At 39.0% G+C, this 13,898-nt stretch overlaps 1 protein-coding gene across 1 annotated transcript in view; it reads right to left on the reverse strand.

Moving 5' to 3' along the window:
- The window catches only part of DCC (DCC netrin 1 receptor), a 729,366-nt gene that overhangs the window by 153,769 nt on the left and 561,699 nt on the right, over nt 1-13,898 (reverse strand). Inside the window, exons 17-18 of the mRNA XM_087954238.1 lie at nt 7,284-7,522; nt 381-519 (exon numbers count right to left, since the gene is read on the reverse strand). Coding sequence (XP_087810364.1) covers nt 381-519; nt 7,284-7,522 — 378 coding nt within the window. The remainder of the gene's footprint in view (nt 1-380; nt 520-7,283; nt 7,523-13,898) is intronic.

Below are 13,898 nucleotides of genomic sequence, written 5' to 3' on the forward strand. Positions count from 1 at the left end.
TACAATTGTAATTATTATCGCCATGAATTTCTATATGCTTTAAATCGTGGTAGATATCAACTACCACTTAGCAGCAGTAGTAAAACAAACAAAAGGACCTTTATTTATTTATGACATCCAATATGGGAAGTATCCCGTGTATTAATGTATTAGTGTATTAATACAGTGTATTAATTTAGCCTTAAAATAAATAGAAGCTGCTAAATAAACTGTCTGCTGCATTCTAAAAAAAAAGATTCAATTAAAACAATTTATTTTTAATACTATTTATGATATATTGCAATCTGTGTGGACAGAACAAGGAAATGTTTTTTTAATATAATCAAGCTAAGCATCAATTTTTTTTAAAAAAAAACCATTAGAGTTTTCTAGAGACCTACCTGCTTCATATGTCGTAGCATGAGCTGTCATGCTCCATGTACTTGACCTCCGACCTTTGGTCACCATGACAGAGAACTCATACATGGTATTTGGCTTAAGACCAGACACGGTATGGCTCAAGGCTGTTGTATCTGCTGACTAGAATGAAAAAGAAAAGAAAAGAAAAAAGGGGTGTCTTTAAAGCTCAATCATACTGGAAACCACTAAAGAGACCATTTCTCCCACATTTTTCATTTTCCTCAAAACTTTCCATTCCTGTGAGGTTCTTGATGTATTGCACTTGATCCAAACTCAAAAATGGTTTGTGTCTCAAACATTAGGGATCAGTGTTAATCATGGTGGTCAACCCCTTCTTGATTGAGCTACTGATTCTACAATTCTGTCATCTCCAGAGATAACACTCAAGGCTTTGTTATGAATAAACCAGTTGAATTCCTAGTGATTATTTTCCCCCTGAGTCTGCCAGCCTTAGATGGCTTACTGCTATGTCCCAAATTGTCATTATGAGTTATAATGGAGAAGGAAGTTCTCAAAGGATTCCTTCCTTCCTTCCTTCCTTCCTTCCTTCCTTCCTTCCTTCCTTCCTTCCTTCCTTCCTTCCTTCCTTCCTTCCTTCCTTCCTTCCTTCCTTCCTTCCTTCCTTCTTTCTCTTAGTAAGGAAAAAAGCCCTCTTCTATTGGCTTCCATTTTCCATTCCTCTGTTTCGTGTTACTATAAAATATCAGGCCGACATCTTTTCTTATTCTGAATTGCCTTCAGGATAGAGACTATCAAGGTAAGGCAGGCAAGAGAAGGATAAGAAAGTAAAATAAAAGTCTCTTTTAAAATAAATGAGCAGCACTCCAAAAATAGTAAAACACTTGTATTTCACCCCACATTCTTCTTCTCCCAATTTGCTTCCTGGAAGGATTGTAAGTGTATCAAACTTGGAAGAGTAGATTAGATTATAAAAATAACCTTTAGCAATGCAATAATGTGTAAAAAATGTATTGCTATCTTTTAAAGGAACAACAATGATAAAACACAGACAATTTTTTGACATCCTGTAAAATGTGATTTGGGTCCATGGCATTCACTTAAATGAAGGAATTTTAAAATCTTTGCTAGAATCCCTTTCCAACAAGACCATTTTGAGCATCCTTTATACATATTTAATCAAACACATGAAAATAAATCATTATACTAGTAATTTTGGCCAAATAGGTTTATCTATTTGTGTTTGTGTGTGTGTGTGTGTGTGTGCATATGCACATCAGTTATGGTGGTGCACTGGTTAGAATGCAATATCACAGGCTAACTCTACCCACTGCTAGGAGTTCAATCCTGAGTGGCTCAAGGTTGACACAGCCTTCCATCCTTCTAGGTTAGAAAAATGAGGAACCAGATTGTTGGGGGCAATATACGGACTCTGTAAACCACTTAGAGAGGGTCATAAAAGCACTGTGAAGTGGTATATAAGTCTAAGTGCTATTGCTATTGCTGTATGCACAAGCATGACATTTGTACGAGTGTTAGTCAAAGTGGACAAAATTGCATTATTCTTTTTAATTATAGAATAGTACAGTTAGATAAGGGAATTTTAAAGTATTCATACTTATTCTCTTATTTTCCTTTTATTTAAACTCATATCAAAGAACCATTTGAATATGACAAATTTAATTTTAAAGTACGTCAACCAATGATAGAATAAGAGAAAAGCACATAAAGTAAAGGAGCATCAGCGCAAGAATGTGATATCATTCAATATTAAGAGCATACAGAATACAGAATATACATGAGCATAGGTCAGACTTGGGAAATAGTCATGTTTTTTGAGACTTTTTGATAGTGATAGATCCCTTATGATTAGGAATGATTATAATAATGTAAAATAAAATCACTGAAATCTCAGATTTCTTTGACAACATCACTTGTCCTCCTGAATTTTTGGATCAATTTGAAAGCCACACCAGTCACAATCTATCCTATCCAATGAAATACTTCAATGGTATCCATAGCTGCTATACCATTAGGATTCAAAGCATGAAAATTCCTGGAAAACAACAGCGAAGAAAAAGGACTATTGACTCCATATTCTGCTTATAGGCTTCTCATAGGTCATTGACCATTGCATGAAGATGCTTTTGGTGTGATAAAACTTGGCTTTTCCTAAATTCAGTGTCAACTCTGAAGCAAACCAGGCTGAAGCCATCTTGTGCTGCCTCACAATTGCCAGGAAGCCTGAGGAAGAAGGGGAGGGGGAAAGTAGATAGCCCAGCTTACAGTCAAAATAAAAAAGTTTTCCTGTCAGAACCAAGGTCATCATAATGGGTGGCTGGTGAAGGAGGAGCCTGCAAAGCTATATTCATTGGACAATGTGACTCATGATACTGGGGAGGGTGGGAAGTTTTATTCTTTAATTAGGGGAAAACCATGGGAACTTTCAGAGTTGGTTTTTACCGGCTTTGCCGATATGATGCATCCAATAAACATGTTCTTTGAGGAATCTACCTGCCTCAGAGTTCTGATTTCAATGGGTGCATTACTTGGAACGCTGACATTCAGATTTTCAGAAGAAATTTACTTTTTATTTATTGTGGGCATGAATACTTGAGAGAAAGCCAGTTTGATGCAGTGGTTAAGACACATTGGTCCAAACAGTTTGGTACAGTGGTGAAGGTCATGGCCTAGAAATGTGGAGACTGTAAGTTCTAGGCCTCCCTTAAGCAGGAGAGACCCCTGGATGACTTTGGCCTCACCTCGCTGGGTTGCCAGGAAAATAGAAAGCAGGAGATTTAAGTATGCTTATCACATTGAGTTGACCAAAATACATTTTAAAAGATGGGATAAAAATACCATAATCACCATCTTCATGAAATCTTATCCCTTTCCAAAATATGACAATTTGGCAAAAAAAGAGAGATCTGCCTAATGAATATCTTCCTTCACATTGGGTTTGTTGCACTTCTCAGTATATAGCCATGATGGCGAACCTATGGCATGCGTGCCAGAGGTGGCATGCAGAGCCATTTGTGCAGACACACGAGCCCCAACCAAACTTACCTGCACTGCACATGTGTGTGCCTCCCAGTTGATTTTTGGCCTGTTTCAGGCTGTTTTCGCCCTCCCGGAGGCTCGAGGAAAACCTCTGCAGCCTCGGGAGGCCGAAAAATGGGCCTTCCGGAAATACCAGAGGTGCCGAAATGGGCCCGTTTTCAGCCTCCTGAGGCTCCAGAGCCTTCCCTCGAGCCTCTGGGAGGGTAAAAACACAACAAAAGGCACACCACAACAAAAAGATTCACCATCACTGGCATATAAGGAGCCTCGGTGGTGCAGTGGTTAGAGTGCAAGGTACTCCTACTGCAATTTGGCAGATCGAATCCCACCAGGCTCAAGGTTGACTCAGCCTTCCGTGCTTCCGAGGTGGGTAAAATGAGGACCCAGATTGTTGGGGGCAATAGGCTGACCCTGTAAACTGCTTTGAGAGGGCTGTAAAGCACTATAAAGCGGTATATAAGTGCTATAGCTATATAGTAAATGGAGAAAGGACAGGAGTTATTTTTTTTAATCCATGGAGAAACAACCATCAATCTGATCCCAATGGGAGAAATCTCAGAGGGAGGACAGATTCTGGATCTAATTCACGAAATCAGACAACCTCTGAGAGATGTTGAAGACTACAATTCTACCCTCAAGCCAACAAAGTTCTGCATTTTTGTTGTGCTTGGAAAAAAAATAAGCTCTTAATCCGGGGCAAGAAATGACAATGAAAAGGAGACAGATGAGCTAATGAACAGAGCTCTGACATTTTTGCATTCTTCCTAGAGACCTAACATGGGAACAACGGATCAAACTATGAATGTTCATTCCCATGCTTCATCTAGTTTCCTTATGTTTAGCCACTATGCATGTAACTAATGGAAATGGTCTACTTTTGTTTCTATTGCTTATTTACTGATGGAGCACTGCTGTTTCCAATACGCTATTTTTTTGGGGGGGGAGGGTATCCCCCAAGACATTCTGAGATTATGCTGAAGTAAATATAATTGACTTCAATTCATAACTTCGATAGAATAAGATTGAACTAGAACAAATTATATGATGGAGTCATTTTTCTTCTTCTGCAATGTACTTGCACTTACAAAAATACTTGAACATTGTTGCAACTTGGTAAGGTTAATTTCCAAGTTGAAATTTGTGGTTGTTTTTCTGCCAAGGGAAATCCCTACGATTTTTCTTTCTGAGATGATCTGGATAAGAAGAACTCTGATAGCAGTATGGAGAAATTATGAAAGGTTATGTAAATATCAGATACTCCAACAGTCATTATTTATCATGAATGGGCCTTTTAGAGAAATCGAGAGCGTATTTGGTAAATTATACAGATTCCTTCAATTTGACTTTTGATGAACAGTCTTTTAAATATATAACTCTTTGCAAGAGAGATCTGACTCAGTAGTTTTATCTTTCTCTCTGTAGGTGTGCATATGAAATACAACTACTCTGAGAGCAGTGGGGATATACATAAGTCACTAAGATATATGTATATATGTGTGTGTGCGTGTATATACATGTACATATACATACACACACACACACACACACACACACACACACACACATATATACATATATCTTAGTGACTTATTTGGGGGATTTGCACCATATGCTCAAGCAAGACTAGCAAATGCATCCATACTGCATCAGCATCAGCACTTAGACTTATATACCACTTCACAGTGCTTTACAGCCCAATCTAAGTGGTTTACAGAGTCGCCACCAGGTTCTGGTGGCAGAACCTGAAGTAGCAGAAATTTTAAGTAGTTCGGAGAACCAGCAAATACCACCTCTTACTGGCCCCGCCCCCATCTATACTCTGCCGCCTGAGTCCCAGCTGATCAGTTGGGTCTTCTTTTGTTGCCCTGAACAGGAGAATGGAGCTGGAAAGCAGGTTAATGGGATGGGGAGGGAATGGGATTTTGCAGTAACCTTCCCCCAGGAGTGGGGAGGGAATGGAGATATTACAGTAACCTTCCCACTCCCACTTGGTGGGATTTCACTCCCACCAAGCCGTGCCCACCAAGCCATGCCACACCCACTAAGCCACACAACACCCACCAAGCCATGCCCATAGAACCGGTAGTAAAAAAAATTGAATACCACCACTGGTCAGCACATTGTCCCCAACAATCTGGGTCCTCATTTCACTAACCTTAGAAGGATGGAAGCCTGACTCAACCGTGGGCCTGTCAGGATTGAACTCCTAGCGGTGGGCAGAGTAAGTCTGCAATACTGCATTCTAACTACTGAGCTACCACGCTCTCTATTTATGGACAGTTGAAGATGTTATTGAGGAAATTAAAATAGAGACTCCTTAGGTTTGTTTTAGGTAAATCTTTTTTCTTCAGATTTTAGGTTATTATTTTGTTTTGAATTAAATTTTGTTTTCTTCTGAACCACTGACAGACAGTATATAAAATGCTGTAGTAATGAACAAAATCAGTCATCTGTGGCCAGCTACATTTCTCAGTCTTGGCATTAGCTGAAAAGGAAAATTGCCAAAAATATACATAGTATGCAAGGACAGCTGCATTTTTTGGTTTCTATTTTTTTCCGCGATCATAGAATTATGACTCTATAAGACTGCAATGTGTTCCTTTGGCTTGCAATACAGCCACATTGTACTTCCCAGAACTATACAAAAGCTGGAATTATTTATATACTATAATTTTTCTAAACATATATTTCTTTGGTCTTACTCTAAAGCCATAAATAAAGTAAGCATAAATTTCTGCCCACATTTTTTTTTTCTGAATTTGCAATTCAGTTTACAGCACCCTGATTAAATGAAGTTTTGGGAAAAAAAATGACTTTTCAATTACACGCTAGTTGGGAAAAACAATAGACAAGAGAATACAAGTGAAATGAGCAAAATTTATTTTGACAGATTTATCCATCCCAACAATCAATGCATTTGTAATTTGTAAACAGTGTTTCGATACCGATAGAAAAGAATACTTGTAGTTGTAGGGCTGAACTGTCAGTTCCTCGGTGCTCTTTGAATTTGATGCAGGGGTGGGATTCAACCAGTGTTACTACCGGTTTGGTGAGTGTGTTTTGTGTGTGTGCTATGCACGCACCCATGCTTGACATGCACTGCACATGCGTGTACAGCATTTGCAAAAAAACATCAGCTGTGCCACCCAGACAGCTGGCAAACACAGTGCACAGGTGTGCAGCATTTGAAAATCCTCTTCTTTCCTGCTTTTTCAACCTTAGCTGTGCCGTGCAAAGCAGCTGAGGTTGAAAAAGCAGGAAATAAAGGACAGCCAAGAGCCCAGGTGGGCAATAGGCCAAACAGACAACCAGAAGGTCATCGCACCAAACCATTTTATCTCACCTGCTTTTGGGAGCTACCGGTTCTATAGAACCGGGCCGAACCAGTAGCATCCCACCCCTAGTTTGATGGTTTTCTTGCAGATATTTCAGGACCAAATTAGATAATGAAACAAATTTAGTACTGATGATGTTTAGTACTGATGATGTTTAGTACTGATGATGCCGATGATGAAACATCTGCAAGAAAACCATCAAGCACCAAGAGCACCAAAGATCCCATATTTTATTGTTTACATCTTGATTACGCAAGACCTTCCTATCTAAACTATTGATGGCTCATGTAATATTACAGTGCCATATGGTCTAGATTACAGTAGAATAGAATAGAATTCTTTATTGGCCAAGTGTGACTGGCCACAAGGAATTTGCCTTGGTGAAAATACTCTCAGTGTACATAAAAGAAAACATACATTCATCAAGAGCCAAGTATTCTCTGCTTCTGAAATTGTGGAATGTGTGATGAACCCTCCATCTCAAACAAATCCAGACAAGGGTTGAGGAAACAATGACTTCCAAGGTCTCACCTTGTATTTAGCATTTGTAGAATAGCTGGTTCTCCATCGCACTGTGTAAAACCGAACTTCTGTGGTCTTCTGATTCTTGGGAACGGAGTTGTCTGCCCAGCTGACCCTCACAGCATCATGGGTTAATGCAACAGCCTGGACACCTACTGGTGGGAGCATGGGGGTGGAGATATCTGGGACTGAGGTAGGGAAATCATCAAGCAAAGGATAAAAATCAACTTCTAATGGGTCAATGGGATCTGGGTCACAAAGCCACCAAAAATGAGCATACCACAAATTAAAAATAATGGAATAGTGGAATAGTCAAATAAATTGACAAAACAACCACCAGTGAGATGCACATCACAATGCGTTAAATGTATGAGAATAAGAATGATGGGAGGAGAACATAAGAAGAATAGAGAAAAACAGCCATTAATTGAACAATCAGGGAGAAACAATTGTCACATTATGGTGATCAAATTCACTGGGATAAAAGGCACATTTAAATTCATGCTGAATACACAATTTTCTTCTCTCCTGCCACTCTATTGAATTTGCAACATTTACCTTGCCTCAAACATATGTACATACATTTACAATAAAACCTGAAAATTACACACAAGTTTCAAAATCCCTGCAACATATGGAAGGCATGGCATTGACTTGGAAGCCTTATAAACACAATATACTCCATTATGAGAAATTGGATATGATAATTCAATTGATTGTCTGTGGGAGCAGGCTAGATTCCAGATAGTTGTATTATAAATATAAACCCAATTTACTTATATAGATATATAAATTTAATAAATAGATATTTCAAAGAAAATTATGTGGCTTGGAATAGCACACCAAATGGTAAAAGTAAATAAAATTGTGGAAGGAAGGAAGGGAGAGAGGGAGGGAGGGAGGGAGGGAGGGAGGAAGAAAGGATGGAAGGGAGGGATGAAGGAAAGAAAGAAAGAGAGAGAGGGAGAGAGGGAGGGAGGGAGGGAGGAAGCAGCAGCAGCAGGAGTAGATATGTGGGCAAACCAAGGTTTTAAAGATGGCACAGTAATACTAAACAATGTTGAGGCAGTATCAAAGTGATGTGAATATTTGGGAAAATGCAAGAAAATTAAAATGAAAAAGTTTATCAAGGGCATTTATGGGATAAATAAAGGTCAAAACATGAAAGGAGTGGTATGCAAGCTCCATCCCTTTCATATGTGCATCACAATGTTCCAGGGACATACAAAAGGATCGAGAGCTTTCATTGCAACAGTGTGATGCTGCTTTCATCACTTTGATGAAAGTGCTGGTATCTGTGAGTTCTTCTGGTCCAGTTTGGTCCTTTATGGACCATGCAAATTATGGAATGAGTTCTTTGTTGCAGTTCTGGTTGGAATGAAGGTCCATTTTCCCTGATTTGATGCTGCTAAAATGATTTATGGTTGATGATGCCTAGTTGCTTTGTTCAAAATCTTGTAAACCAAATGCTTGAGGGATAAACAACTCAACTATTTCTATGTATCAGTCAATTTTTGTTTTTGCCTTTGTGGCTTGACAAATTCAGTTGGCCTTATAAAGTCAGGATTGAAAATGTTTCAGTCAATAGATGTTACACAGAGGGGGGAGAGAAAGAAAGAGACATGTTCCTCCTACTCAAGTCAAAGTAGAACTACAATACTTTTGATTTGTTTAAATTGGAGAACTTTTCTGTTGTACGTAATGATGCATATTATTCAAGGCATATCTAATGAGTTGAAATTATAATGTGAAACATTTTGCACCTATTCTGAATTCAGACAGATATGAACAGTGCAATTTTCAAGAAAGATTTTAAATCTTTCTTGGGTACAATGGTAGGCAGAAGCAACTCTGATCACCAGCTCTATACAACTCCCCCAGCTTCAATGTTGTGTCTTCTACAGCCAATCAAGATCTGCTACTGAACGTTTTTGCCATGGTTGTTAAGCAAATCGCTGTAGTTCAGTGAATCAACAGCCATTAAATGAATTAAAATTTGCTTGTTGAAAGCTCTCAGGAAGGTTGCAAATGGCAGTCAATGACTCTGGGTGGATACTGCGACTATTATAAATACTGTCATGGCCCAACAAATCCAAGTTTGGAGGAGGAGGAGGAGGAGGAGGAGGAGGAGGAGGAGGAGGAGGAGGAGGAGGAGGAGGAGGAGGAGGAGGAGGAGGAACCACTAGGGCCAAGTTCCAGAGAAAGTTATATCTGGCCCACGGATCCCTAAAGTTAAGAATAATTTGTTTGATAATTTAGAGAGCTTTTCCTTTGAGTTCCATAAAATTATCTATTTGTTAGACACCTAGATGGGGAGGCAGCATATTTTAAAACATTTTTAAAAGGCAGAAAGTAATTTCACAATTTCAGATAAATGTATCCTGTAAAGGATTCAAAAGACAAAGAAGAACCAGGAACATATTATAACAAGTATTTTGGAGACTTAGATAAAATGCCATTTCTTCTTTCTTCTGTTTTTTAAATGGATTTTTCTCACAAAATTCTAGAATTATTAGCTACCTGGAGTGAGCCTGCTGTAGTTTGCTTCACTTATTTCTTGTGAACAAATGTAGTTTGTAACTTTTCTGTTTTTCACTTTTTGCTCTTCGTGACATAACCTTCCTACACAAATGTTTTAAAGAGGTTGGGCTATGCACCAGAAGAACAGAATGATTAGACAGTACATTTTTCAGCAGCAGAAAAAAAAGGTAATACTGTACTATATTAAGAATATGAATCGTGTTGTTGATTGTTCAGCTTCTCTTCTACTGTCTTAACATAACTTATAACACCCCTTAAGACAGGTTAGTATTATTCCAAGAAAAATGAGAAAGAACATTTTCCTTAAACTACCTAGTAAGGTTTTTTTTTTCCTCTTGCAAGAGACAAGCTGTATTGAGTATTCTTGGTACACTGGACCATTTTATTAAACTATTTATGAAACTCTTCCTTCATACTTTCTCTTTTTTACATGATCTCATCTTGACATTGCAGATCCAAGAGTTATAACCTATCATTAATGTACTGCAAGAATGTCACATTTATCTTCCTATGAAACTTTTCCATCTTAGAAATAACCTGTACTTATGGAAAACAATTTAAAACACTGATACCCAAGTGACAATATAAAACCACTTTTGGTGAGTTGGGCTAGTAATCTTTCTGGCTCAGCAGTATCCCTTCCGACTAATAATTCTCAGCCATGGGTATTTCCAAGATATTGATGGAAGGCTGTGAAACGGGGATCTTCTGCAGGAAACACATAGAGGGACCCCTGGACTTATGACCATAATTGGGGACTAGAAATTTGTCAGAGTATATTCATGAACTGCAATAGAGCATGGTAACAAGGTCAGCCAATGAATAGGCAGAGCAACTAAGTCAGCCAATGAGGACTGTTTTGGAAACTGAAACTAGAAGTAGCCTAGGCTGGAAACTGAAACTAGAAGTACCCTAGGCATGGCTATATATTAAGCTCTGAAGCTCTGGAGCTATGTTGAGCTCAGAGTCTGTCTATTGAAAATGAAACTGCTTCTCTCCTGTGCTATGTATAAAATGAACTAAAATGAAGTTCTCTCTGTTGTCTGCTCTGGTGCTGAAGTTACTTGCAACATGTTTCTGTTTGAGTTTGCTCCATGTTGGAGAAATCTACAACTGGTTTGTAAAATTTACTTATCATGTTTATAAAGATATTAAATGAAGCATCAGCCATCTGTGTTTATTTTTCTGGAGCTGAATTCACGCTGCAAAAACTCTGAACAAAATTATTTTCTTTTTTGGCTAGGCAGCTGGTTCATTATTATTATTTTTTAATAACAATTTCATTTCTTTATGATATAACATGCAAAAAAAGGAAAAAGAAGGAGAAATAGGGAAGGGGAAGGGGAAAGTGTGGAAAAGAAGTGGGGAAGAAAGAAAAGGCACTGACTTCAACTCCCTTTGATGCAGTAGAATAGTGTAATAACATCAAACCACAACTTTTTAGTTTTACATAGTAGTTTAAACTAGCCAAAAAAGGACGCAGTGGCTCGGTGGCTAAGACACTGAGCTTGTCAATCAGAAAAGTGGGCAGTTCGGCGGTTCGAATCCCGAGCGCCGCATAAAGGAGTGAGCTCCCGTTACTTGTTCTAGCTTCTGCCAACCTAACAGTTTGAAAGCATGTAAAAATGCAAGTAGAAAGATAGGCACCACTTTGGTGGGAAGGTAACAACATTCTGTGTGCCTTCGGTGTTTAGTCATGCTGGCCACATGACCACAGAGACATCTTCAGACAATGCTGGCTCTTCAGCTTTGTAATGGAGATGAGTACCACCTAGAGCCAGAAACAACTAGCACGTATGTGCGAGAGGAAGCTTTACCTTTACTTTAAACTAGCTATTTCCAGAACACCATATCTATCTAATCGGTAAAGCCCAAAATCAAAGTTTCATTTTTTTTCTACCTCAAGCACAAAGTCCAGAAGCGGTTTCCAAGTAGAAACAAAGGGAGCCCTCGAACTTAAAATAATAATTGGGACTGGAAATTATGTTGCTAAGCAAGGCAGTTTTTAAGTGAATCATCTCTGACTTTACAACCTTTTTTTTTTGCCAAAGTTGGTAAATAAATCACTGCAGTTGTTCAGTGAGTCATGCAGTTTTTAAGATAATCCAGCTTCCCCCCTTGATTCTGCTTGTCAGACAGTGCCTGGAAAGGTTGCAAATGGTGATCACATAAACCCAGGATGCTGCAACTGTAGTAAATGCATGCTGGTTGCAAAATCCCCAAATTTTGATCGTGTGACTATGGAGAATACTTGTAAGTGCAAAGACCAGTTCTAAGTCTTTTTTTTTTCAGTGCCCCTATAACTTCAGATGGAAGGAACATAGTGGCTCACATGGTTAGGATGTTGGGTTGACAATCAGCAAGCCCGTGTTCAAGACCCAAGTGCTGCTGTGTGGTGGGGTAAGCTCCCGTCATTCACTCTAGCTTTTGCCAATCTACCAGTTCAAAAGCGAGCAATCTCAGATAGGTAGATGGGTACCACTTCAGTGGGCACATTAATGGGGACATGAAAGGAGCCCCCAACTGGATGTCCCCTGGGCAACAGTTATGTCACTGGCTAATAATTTCAACCTGGAAGCACCTTGGTGCTTTCGACACAGACGAGATGGGATTCTAAATGGTAAATGTTAAATGAATAGTTGTAAGTTGAGGTCAGTGGTGGGATTCAGCCAGTTCGCACCAGTTCGGGAGAACGGGTTGTTAACTTTCCGAGCAGTTTGGTGAACTGGTTGCTGGAAGAAATCATTAGGGAAGAGAACCACTTGTTAAACTATTTGAATCCCACCACTGGTTGAGGTCCACCTCTATTCTCCGTCCCTGAGTTATTGCTCCTTCCTGAATTCTACTCTCCATTATTAATGATTGCACCTTAACGTTCCTATTCTAACTTTACAAAACTTGAACCATTGGGAACACACAAGCATTGAGCATGAATGAAAGATGAATCAGGAGAGAAGATGTGAATGGTGCAGGAAACTTTAGTGTCATGTATTATCACTTTCTTACTCTGGCTGACATCTCTGCTTTAGCTGTCTGGAGCTAATTATCTTCAGTTTAGCAAAATAATTAATGTTAAGAAGCCCCTTACCTCTCTCTCCTCTCCTCTCCTCTCTCTCTCTCTCTTTTTCTTTTGGGGTATACTGGCATTACAGTTCCTCAAATTATGCCTAAATTTGGGATTTTGAAATGTAAAATGGCTGGAGCAGAGATCATTATCATAAGGCTTGTGTGGAGTTAAGGCCACTAGTGAAAATATAGTATGTTTCTTTGCAGCATAATCATTTAATTTTGCTCTCTCAGTAGTCTTTCCAGCTGAATCTTGACAAAGGCACAATTGACTCATTTTAGCAGGTAGTCAAATTTATCAAAAAGGGGCTGTTATGGATTCGGCTGCATACTCAGGGTGGATAGGTCAGGTTTTTCATTTCCAAACAGAAGGATAATTAATTCATGCATTAACAGAGCTGCTTCCATATGGATGGACTCTGTGTAATTGCCGTAGCATCTCTAATGAGGGATCTCATCGGTGAATGTGTGAATGACACAACGCTTTCAAACTGAGAAGTTGTAATTTCCCATTCTGGTGTGGGAAAGTATTGTGTAAATGGTTCAACCATCATTATTCCTCTTTGCAGAGCTGAGAGTACTGAGCTATGAGGCAAGGAACCCCCATACCATTCTGGCAACTTGCAATATGATATTACTGTTAATTAATCTCTATATTTTCATTAGGAGGATTTGTACAGTGGGAAAACATAATTGATTCCTCACATTATGCTTTTAATAAGTGTGGAATGAGAGTACATTGGCTGCCACAAAGAAGAGTGTGTGTGTGTGTGTGTGTGAACCTATTCTCCAAAGCACCTGAGATCAGAATAAGAAGCCATGGGTGGAAACTAATCAAGGAAAGAACCAACTTGGAACTAAGGAGAAATTTCCTGACAGTGGGAACAATGAATCCGTGAAATGACTTGCCTCCATAAGTTGTGGGTCTTTCCAACACCGAAGGTTTTTAAGAAGACATTGGACAACCATTTGTCTGAAATGGTATTGGGTTTCCTGCTTGAGCAGGGGGTTGGACTA

This window comes from Notechis scutatus, chromosome 2 (assembly GCF_049901735.1).
Source record: "Notechis scutatus isolate UNSWTSFEM ecotype Mainland chromosome 2, rNotScu1.2, whole genome shotgun sequence".
In the NCBI taxonomy this organism is placed as follows: domain Eukaryota; kingdom Metazoa; phylum Chordata; class Lepidosauria; order Squamata; family Elapidae; genus Notechis; species Notechis scutatus.